This window comes from Mycteria americana, chromosome 5 (genome assembly GCF_035582795.1).
Source record: "Mycteria americana isolate JAX WOST 10 ecotype Jacksonville Zoo and Gardens chromosome 5, USCA_MyAme_1.0, whole genome shotgun sequence".
In the NCBI taxonomy this organism is placed as follows: Eukaryota; Metazoa; Chordata; class Aves; order Ciconiiformes; family Ciconiidae; genus Mycteria; species Mycteria americana.
Window position 1 is genome coordinate 40,544,828 of NC_134369.1, and position 15,152 is coordinate 40,559,979.

General features: G+C 37.0%; 1 protein-coding gene across 3 annotated transcripts in view; it reads left to right on the forward strand.

Annotated features, from left to right (window-relative positions):
* Window positions 1-15,152, forward strand: part of DPH6 (diphthamine biosynthesis 6) — a 218,904-nt gene that overhangs the window by 172,102 nt on the left and 31,650 nt on the right. For all 3 annotated transcript variants that reach the window (XM_075503048.1, XM_075503049.1, XM_075503050.1), the window contains one exon: window positions 2,350-2,755. In XM_075503048.1, coding sequence (XP_075359163.1) covers window positions 2,350-2,755 — 406 coding nt within the window. The remainder of the gene's footprint in view (window positions 1-2,349; window positions 2,756-15,152) is intronic.

Genomic DNA, 15,152 nt, shown 5'->3' on the forward strand with positions numbered 1-15,152 from the left:
GAGGAGAATACTGTGCTCCTCCTGTTAAGTGCTAATATAACATTTATGTGTTGGTACCTTAATAACAGCCCCAGCTAGCCTAATGAAAGTACTGAAAGCAAACAGTACTCAGTGAGATTTTATTATGACTGAAATGACTGCAATTTGAGACAAATTATCCCTATTTTTGTTCCCATATCAAAAACAGAAATGCTAAAGCAATTGCTACATGTTTGGTATAGAATTAGACTCCACTATCGTTAATATAGAAGTAAGTGCATTTTTCATGTAAACAGCTCACGAGGGTCAAGCATCAAAGATATTCTGTGCAAAATGCTTGTCAATAACTTTGTGAGTGAATTTTGAAATAAAGTGCCTGTAACCTGTCATTATTTCTTCCTCTCAAAGTTGAGAGCGAGTGGATGAAAATTGAGCTTGTGAATTGAACGTACTGTGAGTTATATGGCCTTATCGACTTCAGGCAAAATGACAGGTTTGCCTTGTTATTATTTTTCCTTTCAGAGGTCAGGCAATGGACAATATTACCAGTATATACTGCGGTGTAAGCAAATTGGTATATAAAAAAGTTACTATCTGTGTACAGAAAGAAGATGGTGTAAGTCACTAATATTAAAAATGCTTCATATATTGTCTTTCCATAGGAATGGAGGAAAAAATAAGAAAAAAAAAAAATCTGCTGGCCAGAATAAGCATTTCAACTGTTCAACTATTTGAACAGTTGTTAAAAAAAAAAAGTGTGTTCAGAGAGCTGATAAGTTAATGTAAATTTATACTTTTTGAGAGTATGTATATCATAAAATGGGGTTGCTCTCCATTGTATACATAATAGGAGTATGAATATATGCATTTAAGAATAAGGTAACAGCAGACCTGAATGTGTGTACTGGTTTTGGCTGGGATGGAGTTAACTTTCTTCATAGCAACCTGTGTGGTGCTAGGGTTTGGATTTGTGACCAAAACAGCCTTGATAACGCACCAGGGTTTTTAGCTATTGCTGAGCAGTGCTTACACACAGTCAAGGCCTTCTCTGTCACCCCACCCCACCAGCGGGTAGGCTGGGGGTGCACAAGAAGTTGAGAGGGGACACAGCTGGGACAGCTGACCCCAGCTGACCAAGGGGATATCCCATACCATATAGCATCGTATTCAGCCATAAAAACTATGGGGAGGAGTCTTTGGGAGGATAGCCATTGCTCACAGTCTAGCTGGGTATCAGTCTGCTGGTGGGGAGGTGTGGAGTAATAGCCTTTGCATTGCTTGTTTTTTTCTCCTTTCTTCTTCCTTTTTTCTTCACTTATTAAACCATCTTTATCTTGGTCCACAGGTTTTCTCACCTGTGCCATTGGGGAGGGAAGGAGTAAGCAAGCAGCTGTGAGGTGTTTAGCTGCTGGATGGAGTCAATACACCGCAATGTATTGTTCCTAGTTTAAAGCTCTAAGGTTGTTTTTGTTTGTATTCAGATGAAAAAGGACTGAATACATAGGAACAATACAGGGACAAGAGAATTCTTTTATGAACTCATCTTAGGTTTGTTAAGATTCAAAGGTAATGCTATTTAATGCACATAGGTACAATTAATTTGGGTTGAAATGGCTACAAATTCACAATTTCTTCCTCTGTCTCACGGAAAAGTGTTTCAGTATTTTGAAACTTATATTCACTTCCTATACCTGTTAACATGCTACAGTGCAATTTATACTAACATTTTTACAAAGAAGTAAGCAGAAAGCCCGTCCCACTTTAATACCATCAGAAGAAAAGGAACTCAGTTACTCAGAGTTAGCTTACCAAGTTATCTAATTAGATGTGCTGGTTGATGTGAAAACAATTTAAATATACTTTCTAAATGAGCTCTGCTATTAAGAAAACACATTTTATCTTCTAAGAGGGTTTGTTCAAGATCATTCTGCTGTTCAGAACTATCTGAACTGTATCTTTAGCACTCCAATTTCTAAAATAAATCTTACATACTTTACTAACACATTTCTGTAGTTTCAGTAGTTCCCACCATTTCTATTCTTCAAAGACCGTTGGTACGGAGAAAAGTTACTGTATGCAAAAAGACTGGTTTTTTATTGCAAAATGAGTGCAAAATACATTATGATCAGCATTTTTTAAATGGTACAGGCACAGTAGTAGTTTGAGATTGCAAAAATGAGCAGATATTAACTGGCAGACAAATTCATAATTGCTCAAGATGACTTTTCAATAAGAAGGAAAGTTTAGGGGAAGAACAGTCTCCATGAAATAACTGTACTGCACATACTTTTTTTAATATATCAGGTGAATATGAGCAACATTAATTTCTACCAGCTCTCTAATATGCACAATATTTTGTTTCTCTTTTAGGTTGAAGATTCAGAGACATATCATGATGTAACTGCAGTGTGTGGGTTGCTTGCTGTGGTTGTAATATCTCACCTACCCAGAGATGCTGCCATTGAATGGCATGTTGTTGCAGTAGTTGATGATCCACTCCAAAGAAAACATTTTGCAATGAAGATGTTGTCAGAGGGCTTCCAAATTGAGTGTGAATCTGTGGAGTCTAGTTCTGCATCTTGTGCATCAATCTCTGTACGTCTGAGCTTGATTTCACCATCCACTTCTCAGCTTGATTTAGATGGACCTCTTCATGACTTAGTTGCTATGTTTAGACAAGCTGTTGAGAAACTTTCAGAAGACTGCAGTGCAAGTCCTTTGTCTTTTAGAGCTTTCTTCAAGGACGATGTCTTTGATGCTGAAATACTACAAACAGGTAAGATTGATGATGACATAAACCAGGTGTTAATACTAAGCATAAGGTAATCTTTGTTTACTTCTACGTAAGGTTTAATTGGAAGAAGACATTTTAGAAGTGCCTTTCAAGGATAGGTGGCCAAGAAGGTCAATAGCAGCCTGGCTTATATCAGAAATAGTGTGGCCAGCAGGACTAGGGAAGTGATCGTCCCCCTGTACTCAGCACCGGTGAGGCCGCACCTTGAATACTGTGTTCAGTTTTGGGCCCCTCACTACAAGAGAGACATTGAGGTGCTCGCGCGTGTCCAGAGAAGGGCAACGAAGCTGGTGAAGGGTCTGGAGCACAAGTCTTATGAGGAGCGTCTGAGGGAACTAGGATTGTTTAGCCTGGAGAAAAGGAGGCTGAGGGGAGACCTTATTGCTCTCTACAACTACCTGAAAGGAGGTTGTAGTGAGGTGGGGGTCGGTCTCTTCTCCCAAGTAACAAGTGGTAGGACAAGAGGAAATGGCCTCACGTTGCACCAGAAGAGGTTTAGATTGGATATTAGGAAAAATTTCTTCACCAAAAGAGTTGTCAAGCATTGGAACAGGCTGCCTGGGGAAGTGGTTGAGTCACCATCCCTGGAGGTATTTGAAAGACGTGTAGATGTGGCGCTTAGGGACATGGTTTAGTGGTGGACTTGGCAGTGCTAGGCTAACAGTTGGACTCGATGATCTTAAAGGTCTTTTCCAACCTAAACAATTCTATGATTCTATCAATAAGATACGTTTGTTCTTTATCTGGTTACCAGGCATGCTTCTCATATAAAAAGGCTCTATTCTTGGATGTTTTGAAGTCCGAACAGGATAAAGCCTTGGATTACTTGTTCTGATCTCACAGCTGTCCTGACTTTGAGTAGGAGGTTGGATTAGACGATCTTGCTCCAATCTGAGTTATTCTTTGATTCCATGAAAGAGAATTTGCTGAGAAATCCAGCCACCTCAGGGTCAAACATAGGGAGAATGAATCTTTTGCATAAAAGTCTTTGAACAGTTGTCCATTTGGTAGCCTATTTTTGTTATGATGTAGAACTATGTTCAAATAACCAAATTCTGTGTGCTAACAGCCACTCTTTTGAGAATAAATAATGAAATATTAATGTTTTAAAACAAGGAAATGGTGTTGTATCCTCTAGATTAGAGGGTGTCCAGTTTTGAACATGGGCTGATTTCTTACCAACTTCTTTAAATAGAACTTGCTAACTAAACAAATTTACTGGTTTTTCCCAATGTTTATTTTTTCAAAATTTTATTCCCTTACCAAGTAAAGAGAATACAGAACAATAAATATAATATTGCAACTATAATTTATTTCTTATGTTGTATATCTGTATTTTTGGATGTACGTAATTTGGGACAACTAACATTATGCAAGAGCACAAAAGCTTATTTTATCTGTCAGGCCCACAAAACTGGTAGACCATACTTGTATTGAAATCAGTAAGGCTTTATTATCAATTTGAGAAGGAATAAAATCAGATCCTTAGTCTATATTTATCTCCAACATGCATGCACTTTAAAAATCCTTGCAGACCACAACTGATCCATATTAATTAGCTGACATAAATGTTAGCCCTCAAATATTCTAGTGTCCTATTTTTTTTTCTTAACCTGCAGCAGTTTTTGAAGAAAATTCAACTTGACATTGTTTAATAGATTTAAAGTACAGGAATTGAAAGCTATAAAAATGTGGCATAGAATAAGCATATTTAATCCAGGAAGGAAGGCATGAACATATAGCCTGACAGAATGTTGTTGTTTTTACTACATCTTGTTTAAGAGCTAAAAGGAAACCTGATAAAACATGTTCCTGGCATGGGATTAACGTTACCGTTTTGCCTGCTCTCTTTCTGATATTTCTCAGTCCATAGAATAATTATTTCCAAATAAATTTAATTTGCTTTATTAAATATATTGCTCAATATAATGTATAAATTGTGCGCATAAAAATTTGATTCAATTCCATTCATGTTATACTACCAATGGCATAGACGTAGAAAGATTTGTTGTGATTGTCATATATTCATTCTGGTTGTGTTCAGATCTCTGCACTGTCATAATAATTCCTATCATTATAGCAATTTTATCATTATCCCCACTGGTAAGAAATACAGTCTTGCAAATCTGTAGAATGTATAGAATACATTAAATTTACAAGTAGCACTAATTCATTGATGAAGAATTTTAAAATAACTTTTTTCTACATAGGAAAAATTTCCAGAAAGTTCATGTAATGGGAAGAAGAAATATGCTATATATTTGAAAATAATTTCTCAAATTAATATGGTTGTTGCTGAAGTGTGTCTTACTGATAGTTTCAATCTGATATAAGACATATATATACTGTTTCTGATTCAGAATCAGAAGACTAATTTTTAATATATTGTTAAGACACAGGGAGATATTTAAGTGTTCTGCTAATATGCGTCCTTGGAGCCTTGAAAGGCATATGGTCTCCAGTGAAGCCTCCTCAGCTTTCCAAAGGATGAAGCATATTACTGAACTATGTCCTTGACTGTCTTTTGTACTATTATTATACTTATACTTCTCATAATTTAAAAAGTACTCACACATATATATTAACTCTCAGTTAAAAAAGCACTGTATAAGGTCTCCAAGATGTTCCCATTCATTTCAGTATCCCCTAGACAGTGTCCATAAGCAAGATGACATAGTCTATGTTTTATCTTCTCAGTTACTATTGGCAGTCTTTAGTTTTGACTGGCAGAACTACTGCAAATGTGTGTGTCCTTTAGCGTGCTTCACAGATGTAATGCACCAGAACTTTCACAGATGTAATACACCAGAACTAATATCAGGTCTTTCTTTTGAATCCCATGATACTTTAACCTGCCTATAAAACCAGCCGAATGGGTTAGAGATTGTTAAGTTCTGATTACCACAGCTTCTTCCAGTTTCTCATAGTGTATTCCTGTTTTCCTCTTGAACCTTAAGGTGGTCCTCATGTTTCATCTAGAACAGCCCCTTATCTTGCCTAAATCTCTTGCCTAAATCTCTTCCTAAATCTCTTCCTATCTTGCCCATTATCTCTTCCTAAATCTGGATTCAGGACCAAGGGAGAAAAAACCGCATGTTTTACATTACCCAGAAGTTTAATTCATTACCTGAATAGAATTCGAAACACACATATTTTAGGCAACTTCAAATAAGCTTGCTCTACTTATAGAATGCACGAATTGGAATGTGGCAAGTCACAAGAGGGAACAGTACTGGCTTCCAAAATAGCACTGGTTTGTGTCTTGTCAGCTCTGAGCATGGCCAAAACTTGCTCATACCTGTCTCTGTAGACTTGCCCTGAGATATTTTGAGTATTTGGATGTCTCTGTGGTGATTTCTACTACCTCCAAAGTTTAGTTTCTGTTGCAGAGTGTATGTCTAGGTAGGTATCAGAATTTACTTATCCTACTGTGCTGGTTTTGGCTGGAATAGAGTTAATTTTCTTCATAGCAGCTAGTATGGGGCTATGTTTTGGATTTGTGCTGGAAACAGTGTTGCTAATATAGGGATGTTTTCATTACTGCTGAGCAGTGCGTACACAGAGTCAAGGCCTCTTCTGCCTCTCACCCCACCCCACCAGCAAGGAGGCTGGGAGGGCACAAGGAGCTGGGAGGGGACACAGCCGGGACAGCTGACCCCAGCTGACCACAGGGCTATTCCATACCATATGGCGTCATGCTCCGCATATAAAGCTGAGGGAAGAAGAAGGAAGGGGGGATGTTTGGAGTGATGGCGTTTGTCTTCCCAAGTAACCATTACACATGATGGAGCCCTGCTTTCCTGGAGATGGCTGAACACCTCCCTGCCCATGGGAAGGAGTGAATGAATTCCTTGCTTTGCTTTGCTTGTGTGTGCAGCTTTTGCTTTCCCTATTAAACTGTCTCTATCTCAACCCACCAGTTTTCTCAATTTACTCTTCTGATTCTCTCCCCCATCCCACTGGGGTGGAGTGAGCGAGCGTCTGCGTGGTGCTTAGTTGCTGGCTGGGGTTAAACTATGACAGCTACTGATCAGATAGTTGGTAAAACTGTCTTTCAAACACAGAATAGCATTTTACTAGGACACAGGATAAAGCAGAAATGTACTGATCTTGACTTGAAAATCTGCAGGCCTAATATACAGACTTTTAAAAAATATTGTTTCCTTGATGTGGCTGCCAGAACACAAATGATACTGAGAGAGCAGTTTTTGAGTTGCCATTTATTAATTCAGCTCAGGTAGTGCTGGTTGCTAACCATCTGTATGATGATTCGTTAGTGACATGTTTGATCTCCGACACGTGTTAGACATTGTTAATCCCACAAGTAGGTATGTCCCTTTGGAGTCTTCAACTACCATCAGACGCATTGTCTGCTGAGGAAAGATAGTATTAATAACATAGCAGGGGATGCTAGACACTGCTATTCAAATATTTTTAATGTGAAACACATCAGACGGATGTATTTATAATGGAACAGACAGAAATTATCACGTCTCAGAAATCAAGAGAGATGGTTGAGCAGATAACTGTTCCAGTCTTAGTGGATTTCAGGTGGACTTCCATCATGTCATAAGATTAGCAAATAGTCTTCAATAATTCGTGTAAGATCTTGAATTGCAATGTATTGTCTCCTCTAGCAAAAGCATGGAAAAGAATAAAGGTACTTTTTTCTGATTAGAACTTAAAATCATTGGAGTGAAAGGAGGAAATACTGCCACAGATCTTCTCAAATGAGCCTCTGATTAGATGAGTGCTTTTTTGGTGCAAAGAAATTGTCTTTTATTTAAAACTGTCCAAATAAATTACAGAAATTTGTTTGTACCTGACACAGAAGATGAGAACCAGGGATATGTATACTCTGCATATTGTGACAGGTTATTGGAAATTATTATAGCCGGTGTTACTGATGTCAAAAGAAGCTAAAGGTTTGTAATGCAAATTTGAGACAGATAGCTTTCTGTCATCCTAAGACCAGATGTAAAGTTTTATTGAACAAAATGTAGTACTGATGGTGAACTTCTCAGAGGCAATCCCTCATAACACACGAGAGCATTACGGGCACCATGCTGAGACCACAGAACGTGTTAGAAGTGGGAGGATTAGATTAAGCTGACATATATACTTAGTAAGATGCTGTTAAGCCTTTAGAAGTCTTTAACATAAATTTGACTATTTCTTTCTTATTCTCATTTAAATATGCATTAATATAAACGTGTCAGGACGATTTGCTATACCATCCAGTTGACTAGATTATACTTCAGTATAGGAAAGATGAATGTTCATAAGTCATCCCATTATGATTTCACAAGCCTTGTTCACAGGATGTATGCAAAATATTTTTGAATATTTATTAGGGAGTAGAAAAGGTCCTGCATTCACCAGAACATCATATTACATAATCCTTTTTTAATACTATAGAAAAAATGAAGTGGAATATAAAAAGGCAAAAGAGAACAGGAATAGAAAGACAGTCTGGTAGCAGCATTAAAATGAATATATAATTAGTTTTAAATGTGGCTTAACTCTGTAAATGCTTAGGACTAAAAGGCTCTTAGTACTTACGTGTTTATCAAGTTTCAATGATACTATAGTTTAAAACAAATTCTAATATGGGTCGAGTATAGTTCAACTGGACTACAGAAAATCTGGCTTGAAATGGGACTGTTTCTTCTGTTGAAAGAGAAGCCCTGGTGATTAGGCACTCAGTTAGGAGTCCTTGCACTGACATAGTAACTCCCTGATGCATGTACAACGTACTGGTTTTAAACTAAAGATTTTCCATCTGATAAGATTTAAAGTATTCCGTTTATTAAAATACTGCATTATCAACACATTTTCCAGATGTTTTCCAAAACATACAGTTTCCAGTACTGGTAGATATACATTATGTAGTGTAAATCTAAGAGAAGCGGAAGAAGATCAAGTGAAGATACCAAGATGCATTTTCTTAATAACACATGTCCATGTGCATTAGAGTTTAATATTCTTTAATTAATGCACTTTAAATTCACACTGGGAATTTATTTCAACTTAACTTTCTTGATGAATATACCCTTATACACTGGGAAACAATTTCCCATGGGGACAGCTGGAATCTCAACCTCCAACCATTTGTACGCAGGCCTACATGTTCTCATGTGAGTAATTGGTATTTATGCAGCAGCCATGTGAGTAGAAACTAAACAGTCATTAAGAACTGTTTGCTGAGTAACAATGAAGCAGGTACATAAGTGTTGATAATTTTTAATGTTGGTCCTTTTGAAATCAAGCTTTGCAATCACTAATGAAGTAGTTGTGACTAATATATATAAATTGGCCAAACAAAAAATTTTTTAATTATCATGATGCTGTCTGAAATAGGCTGTAAAAATTGAACTTGTTTTTCTACCAAATTCTATTAATTTAGGCTATATGGAAAATGTGAGAACAGTTGCCAACCTGAAAGAAGAGGAAAATTTCACTTTAAATTTCTTAGGTTTCCTGTTAAGAAAACAAAGAATTTGCCAAGTATAATAGTTCAAGCAGCAAACCTACACTGCTGCTGCTCAAAAAAAAAAGAAAAAATTAAATAATAAATGGTTAAATTAGTACTTGGGAAATGAATCAGATTATACTATACATAAGCAATTAGGAAATACTGATGTGATTCATGAGTGTGTTTGAAATGACATTTTAAAAGGGTAAAAGTAGCTAACTTTGGTCTTGAGCCACAGAGGTGTCTTTGCAATCTTGCCTTTGCTACCCAAACTATCCAGTCAAGAGAACTGATATACTAAATTACTGTTAACATGCTGAAATTCTAAACTTTCTGTATCAGTTTTCAAGGTTGTGCTGTTATTTTATCTACTGCAAGTCACTGTATACGTATTTTTAGCACAATATCTCACATCATCACATACGGGGAAAGGATTTTTTTGTTTGCTATCAAAGACATGGAGAAATTGTTTTAATAGTAATGTTGCCTCTTGACTGAATTTGCATAGGAAAGTGTTTTATGCCTGTGAGGCAGCTTAAGATATATTAGATCGTACTTTAGGGCAGTGGCCTTCTGTCCTTTAGGATGGGAAATTTCTTTTTTAAGAGCACAGATACTAGATTGAGAAAAATTCAAGCACTCGGTGCCAAGGCCAGGTAGCAAAATTAGAACTCGTCCTTATTCAAAGTGGACAGCATGTGACATCTAAAGGTTATGTATTGCACAGTCATACATAAAAATCTTGGCTAAAACTTTAAATGGAAATGAATTCTTTAATTGCTTGACCCAAGATTGATCCAGAACATACACCTTTTACCCTTGATGCAGAACACTAGCAATATATTGGTAAGGTTGTTTTAAAGCTACTGAGTACAACTTCATATTTCTTCCAGAATTTTTGCCACTAAAATCTAAGATACATTTATAGGCTACTCTATCCCTCCTATCATGTTTTCACATTATGTTGAAGTGCTCCCGAGCTCTTTACCAAATGAATTATTTGTATGGACTTTTTAATTGTCTTGTTGAAGATTTACATGTAGTGACCTGTAGGGCAGAATGGACCTGTCAGAAAACAGACTTTTGTAGAGAAAGTCATAGATTATAAAGAAAAATATTCTAAGCTTGCTAACATGTCAAAAACTGATTTGCTTGCCTCACATAATCAGTTTGGAAGATGCTAGATATTTTTTTGGTGATCCAGGCAGTGGCTTTGCTGCTTGATGTTAGTTAGTAAGTTCTCTCAATAAACACTGGAATTTGTTAAAAGCAATAGGCTATAAGGTGAATATCTTAAGAGAATAGATGTAAAGAAACTTATGGAATGAGAACCCAATCTATTCTGTAATTGAGTCAGAAGGGGTAATTTTGATAATTAGCTCTACAAGGAGTCTGAACAAATTAACATTCTTCTGGAAAACTGGTATCTTCTAGACAGGTGTACATATACATGGTCTATCCGTATATGCATAAGTGTCTGTATATGTGCATAAAAATGCATAAAGTACAAACATCCTACTACAATGTCAAAATTAATTTTGAGAAACTTTGTTTAGTGCTTTGTTGACAGAGAACAACTATAAAGGATCTTATAACAATAACATCAGGCATGCAATTATTGCCAAATTTGGATCATCTGGTGTTTAATATCCGAGGCATATATGATCTGTCTATCTATCCAGAAACCATTTGTGACAAACTCAGTTTTTAAAGACAAATCACAGATTACGGTTTACAATTACATAGGAAGTTTTTCTCTGAGACTGTTTCAATGTGCCCACATTTTGGCACCAATTCTGCAATTCTAAATCAATAAACACTGAAAGAACTTAGATTTCTAGAGACCTCTGCATCATTTGTACAGATCCCTCTCTACATTACTTTTTATTTATAAGAGAAGAAAAAAAACTGTGATGGTGTTTAAACCAGTGAAATTACATCTGACTTAGGGAGTCCTCTGATCTTAAAATAATTGTAGGCTGAAAGTGAACTGGGGATAATACCATACCTACTTCCCTTGCTATTACTCATTCTAGATATTTATTTAGGACCATTGCTTGAAACATAATACTGCACTAGATGGACCTTTGGCATGACTAGACTGTCTTTTGTTTTTCCTCTTCTTTAGTACCAAAATGCTTACCATTTGCTCTTTGTCTAGCAGACCTAAGAAATAGTCCAATGAAAGAAAAGAGTGAATTTTGCAAGGAAGAACTGTGTACAGAGTTACATTTCCAACCAATAACAATATAAATAACAACACTCTAACCGTAGCAGGAAGATGAATGCGTAGGTGGATAGCTTGTTCCTGGGGAGGTTCCTGGGTTGGTTCAATGTGTCTGCTGTCCCATCGAAGGGATCCACAGGAGGGTCGAATGATCGTTGGCTGGCTGACCGTTGTCAGTCATTCTGTGACATAACCTCTGCACTAAGAAGAACCAGTTCAATCTTCTTCTCTGATAACTTTTCCTAGCCCCCTTTGAAAGTATTGCTGATTGACAGAAGAAGCTGTACTTCAGTATTTTTCATCTAGAGAAATCAAGGATTTTTAGCACTGCTAATATCAATGGCCTGGAAAATGAGTATTATATCTACCAACTGTCAAATTATTAGGTTTGACAATAAACCTAAATAAACTATGACTGCAAACTTCCTTTCTCCTTGTACTGTTTAGTGACGGTTCACATGTGAAGTCAAGTATTTGAGGCTGGAAATTTTCCTGCCCTGGCAATATGTGTAAGAAGCTAACAAATCTTTATTCCCATGGTACTTTTTTCTCTTCCAGTTTCCTAAAGCTTTTGGATGCATCACGAGATCATTATTTCCCTGGCTTGGGCTATTCTGCTGAGTCCACTCTCCAGAAATTGCCTTCACAACTGCAGTTCTGATATTGAAGTCTCCCCATTGCTTGGTCTACATGCTCAGAGCAGTAATGAGCATCAGTCTTGGATAGAAAGAGGAAAGGCCGGGTGTCAGAACTAGCACTGACTGATAGCCAAAACCATCAATAAATCTTACCTCAAAGCTTTCCTCTAGTCAGATGCCTTGACTATCAGAAGTCATGCTTAGTTTTCCTTGTTGGGACTTTTCATAGAGGTAAGCAGCTGCTGAAAATCTGACTTTTAAGGGCTCTAATAAGTATAAGAGGCAAATGGTCAATGGCTTAAATTCCTTTTGAAACACTCTTCCAGTGTCAGCCCTGTGGAAATCCTCTGTCCTGCAAGCAGTAGGACATGGAATCTTCTCTTCTCTGTCCAGAAATATCTGTTCAATATATCAGGTATCAAATTCAGCCGTCAGCAGTCTCTCAGCAATGCATCTGAACAGTCTTTGAGGTTTTCTGAAAAGTTTGGCCATTTGCTTGGAGACAGATAAGACCTTCTTGTTATCTAATGGCATGGAATAATTCTTTATAAAGATGTGAAGCAAAAAAAAGAAACAGAAATAATGCCCTAATTCAAACCACAAATGCAGGCAGAAACTTAACAGTATGAGAAGAGGATTCTGTGGGCATAGTTTGCTTTAATAGCCTGGATCTTATCTTTTGTCCGTATGGGTAATGGAAGCCAAAGAAGCTACCTTCCTGAAGCCCAGGAACAGCACGGACACAAGGATTATTTATTGTGCAGAGTGAAAAGTGACGAAACGCCTTTGTACTACATTAGTACTCCAGAGCTCCAACAGCATTAATTCATTGACACTGAAAGCACTTCTTTTCTACTCGCACTGTTAAGTCTAGAGTATCAACATTGGATAACTGGAGAACAAGTAAATTTTTTCCATTGTAACAAATTAGAACAATCCTTCTCTTTCTACATTATTTCTGAATGGCAAGAGTGTAGCCAGCAGGTTGAGGGAGGTGGGCTGGCACACCTGGCATAGTAGGATAGGATAATAAGAGAAAGAGATCATCAAACTGGAGAAAGTCCAGAGAAGAGCCACTAAAATAAAAGATCAGGTGAGTGGCATATAGAACGTACAAGAAAAGACTGAAGGAACTGGCTTTGTTCCACCTAGGGAAGAGAAGGCTATGGAGGAACCAAATTGCAGTCTTCGCTTGCCTTAACAGGCATTGCAGAGAAGGAGACAGGATTTTTTCAGAGAGTTGCCAGAAAAGGACAAGGAGCAACAGTCACAAGGTGCCGCAGGAGAGATTCCAGCTGGACACAAGGAATGAATTTTTCTCCACAAGAGTGGTTGCATGCTGATGCAGGCTGCCCAGAGGCTGTGGAACCTCCACCTTGGAGGTCTTCAAAACCTGACTGCACAAGGTCCTCAGCAAACTGGTCTAATGTCTAAAGTTACCCCTGCTCTGAGCATGAGGGAGGTTGGAGTATATGATTTCCAGAGAACCTTACCAACCAAAATTATTCTCTGATTCCCCAAATTATTCCGTGATTCCATATTCTTATTAAATTACAATGAATTGTCCAAAAAGAGTGGCATTTAACTGCAGATTCTGGAAAAGAAAAAGTTTATTTCTGTCTGTCGTTAATAGTCCATAGTCTTACAAAAGATGACTACCACTCCTTACTTGAATAATAATTACTGAAACCAACAAGCAAGTTTTTCCTATTGGAGTATATCTTTGAAAGAGAAATGTTTCTTTAGAAGTGTCTGGAATCTTTGGTTTTTTTTTTTTTTAACTCATTTCTCTGTAGTGTGCACATTTGTCCTTTTTTCTTTCCATCTCTTTGTCTTAACAGAACTCATACAAGCTCAGAATTAGAATTATCATTGGGCTGTGATATCTCTGCCCATAAGATATTTCTTACGACAATGTAAATCCAGTGTGTTTCCAGAGTCTAATTCATTTGATAACGATTGAGACACCTGAGGATGAGGAATCCTGTTATGAAGTTAAATAACTTATGTCGTCAGTAATGTCATATCTTCAACTGGAAAACCCTTTGTTTTCTTCATTTAAACACATTAGTAGATGGTTATACCATTTGACAGGGGGACTAAATCTAATTTAACCAGGTTTTAGTAGGATTTGGAAAGTAATTTAAAAATAATTATTTGCAAGCTCTAAAATTTACAACTTTTAAACCTCTAGAGAAGTTCAAAACTGTTCAAAACTTTTGCTCATCGGGAAATAAAGACTTTATGAACTTTGAAAATCAAAATTAATTCTCTTCACCTAATAGTAATATTGCTGGAAGAAAAAAAATGAGCGTGTTGAAGATTGCTGTTTCTGATATTTAGAGTAGTGACTTGTCTTTAATCATCCTGCCAGGAATGTATGAGTCAGTACACCAGATAATGGGGTGAAATTAGATGTAAGAAAAATAACAGTATCTCACCTATTTTACTCTCAACTATATGACATCCATATACTGATGCTATGGATGTAAATCTGTTTGAGATATACAAGCAGCTTCCTGTTTGTGGCACAGAAGGATTAAGTGACTTGGTAACTTCACACAAGATGGCAAAATTATAGAGCTTTATTCTCCTGAAGTTCTTAGCTGAAGTTACAGATGCTCAGCCACTCTCAAAATGAGGTGCTGTTTAGAGGCAGCACAATAGTAAGAATAGGTAAGTAGAGCCCTGAAGAAGAATAGTTCATTGAAATGCATGCCTTGTTCCAGAAAGGAGTCTGAGATCAAATCTGGTTTGAGATTGCTCTTCTGCTGGGCATAACTTCATCATTTTAGAATTGTCAAGGGATCTTGTCATTTCCAGACTTTTATGAAAAGCATGACTAATTGAAGCCAGCCTAAGGCATTTTCTACAATTACATACATGAAGATAAATATATTCTAATTTAGCTGATTACTCTATTTTTTCTTTGTATTAACTACATAGAATGTACTTTGAATTCTTTTGTTTTATGTCACGTAGCGTAACTTACCTGCTGTGATTTAATCAAGTATTTGGGTCACTCAAACTATAACAGCA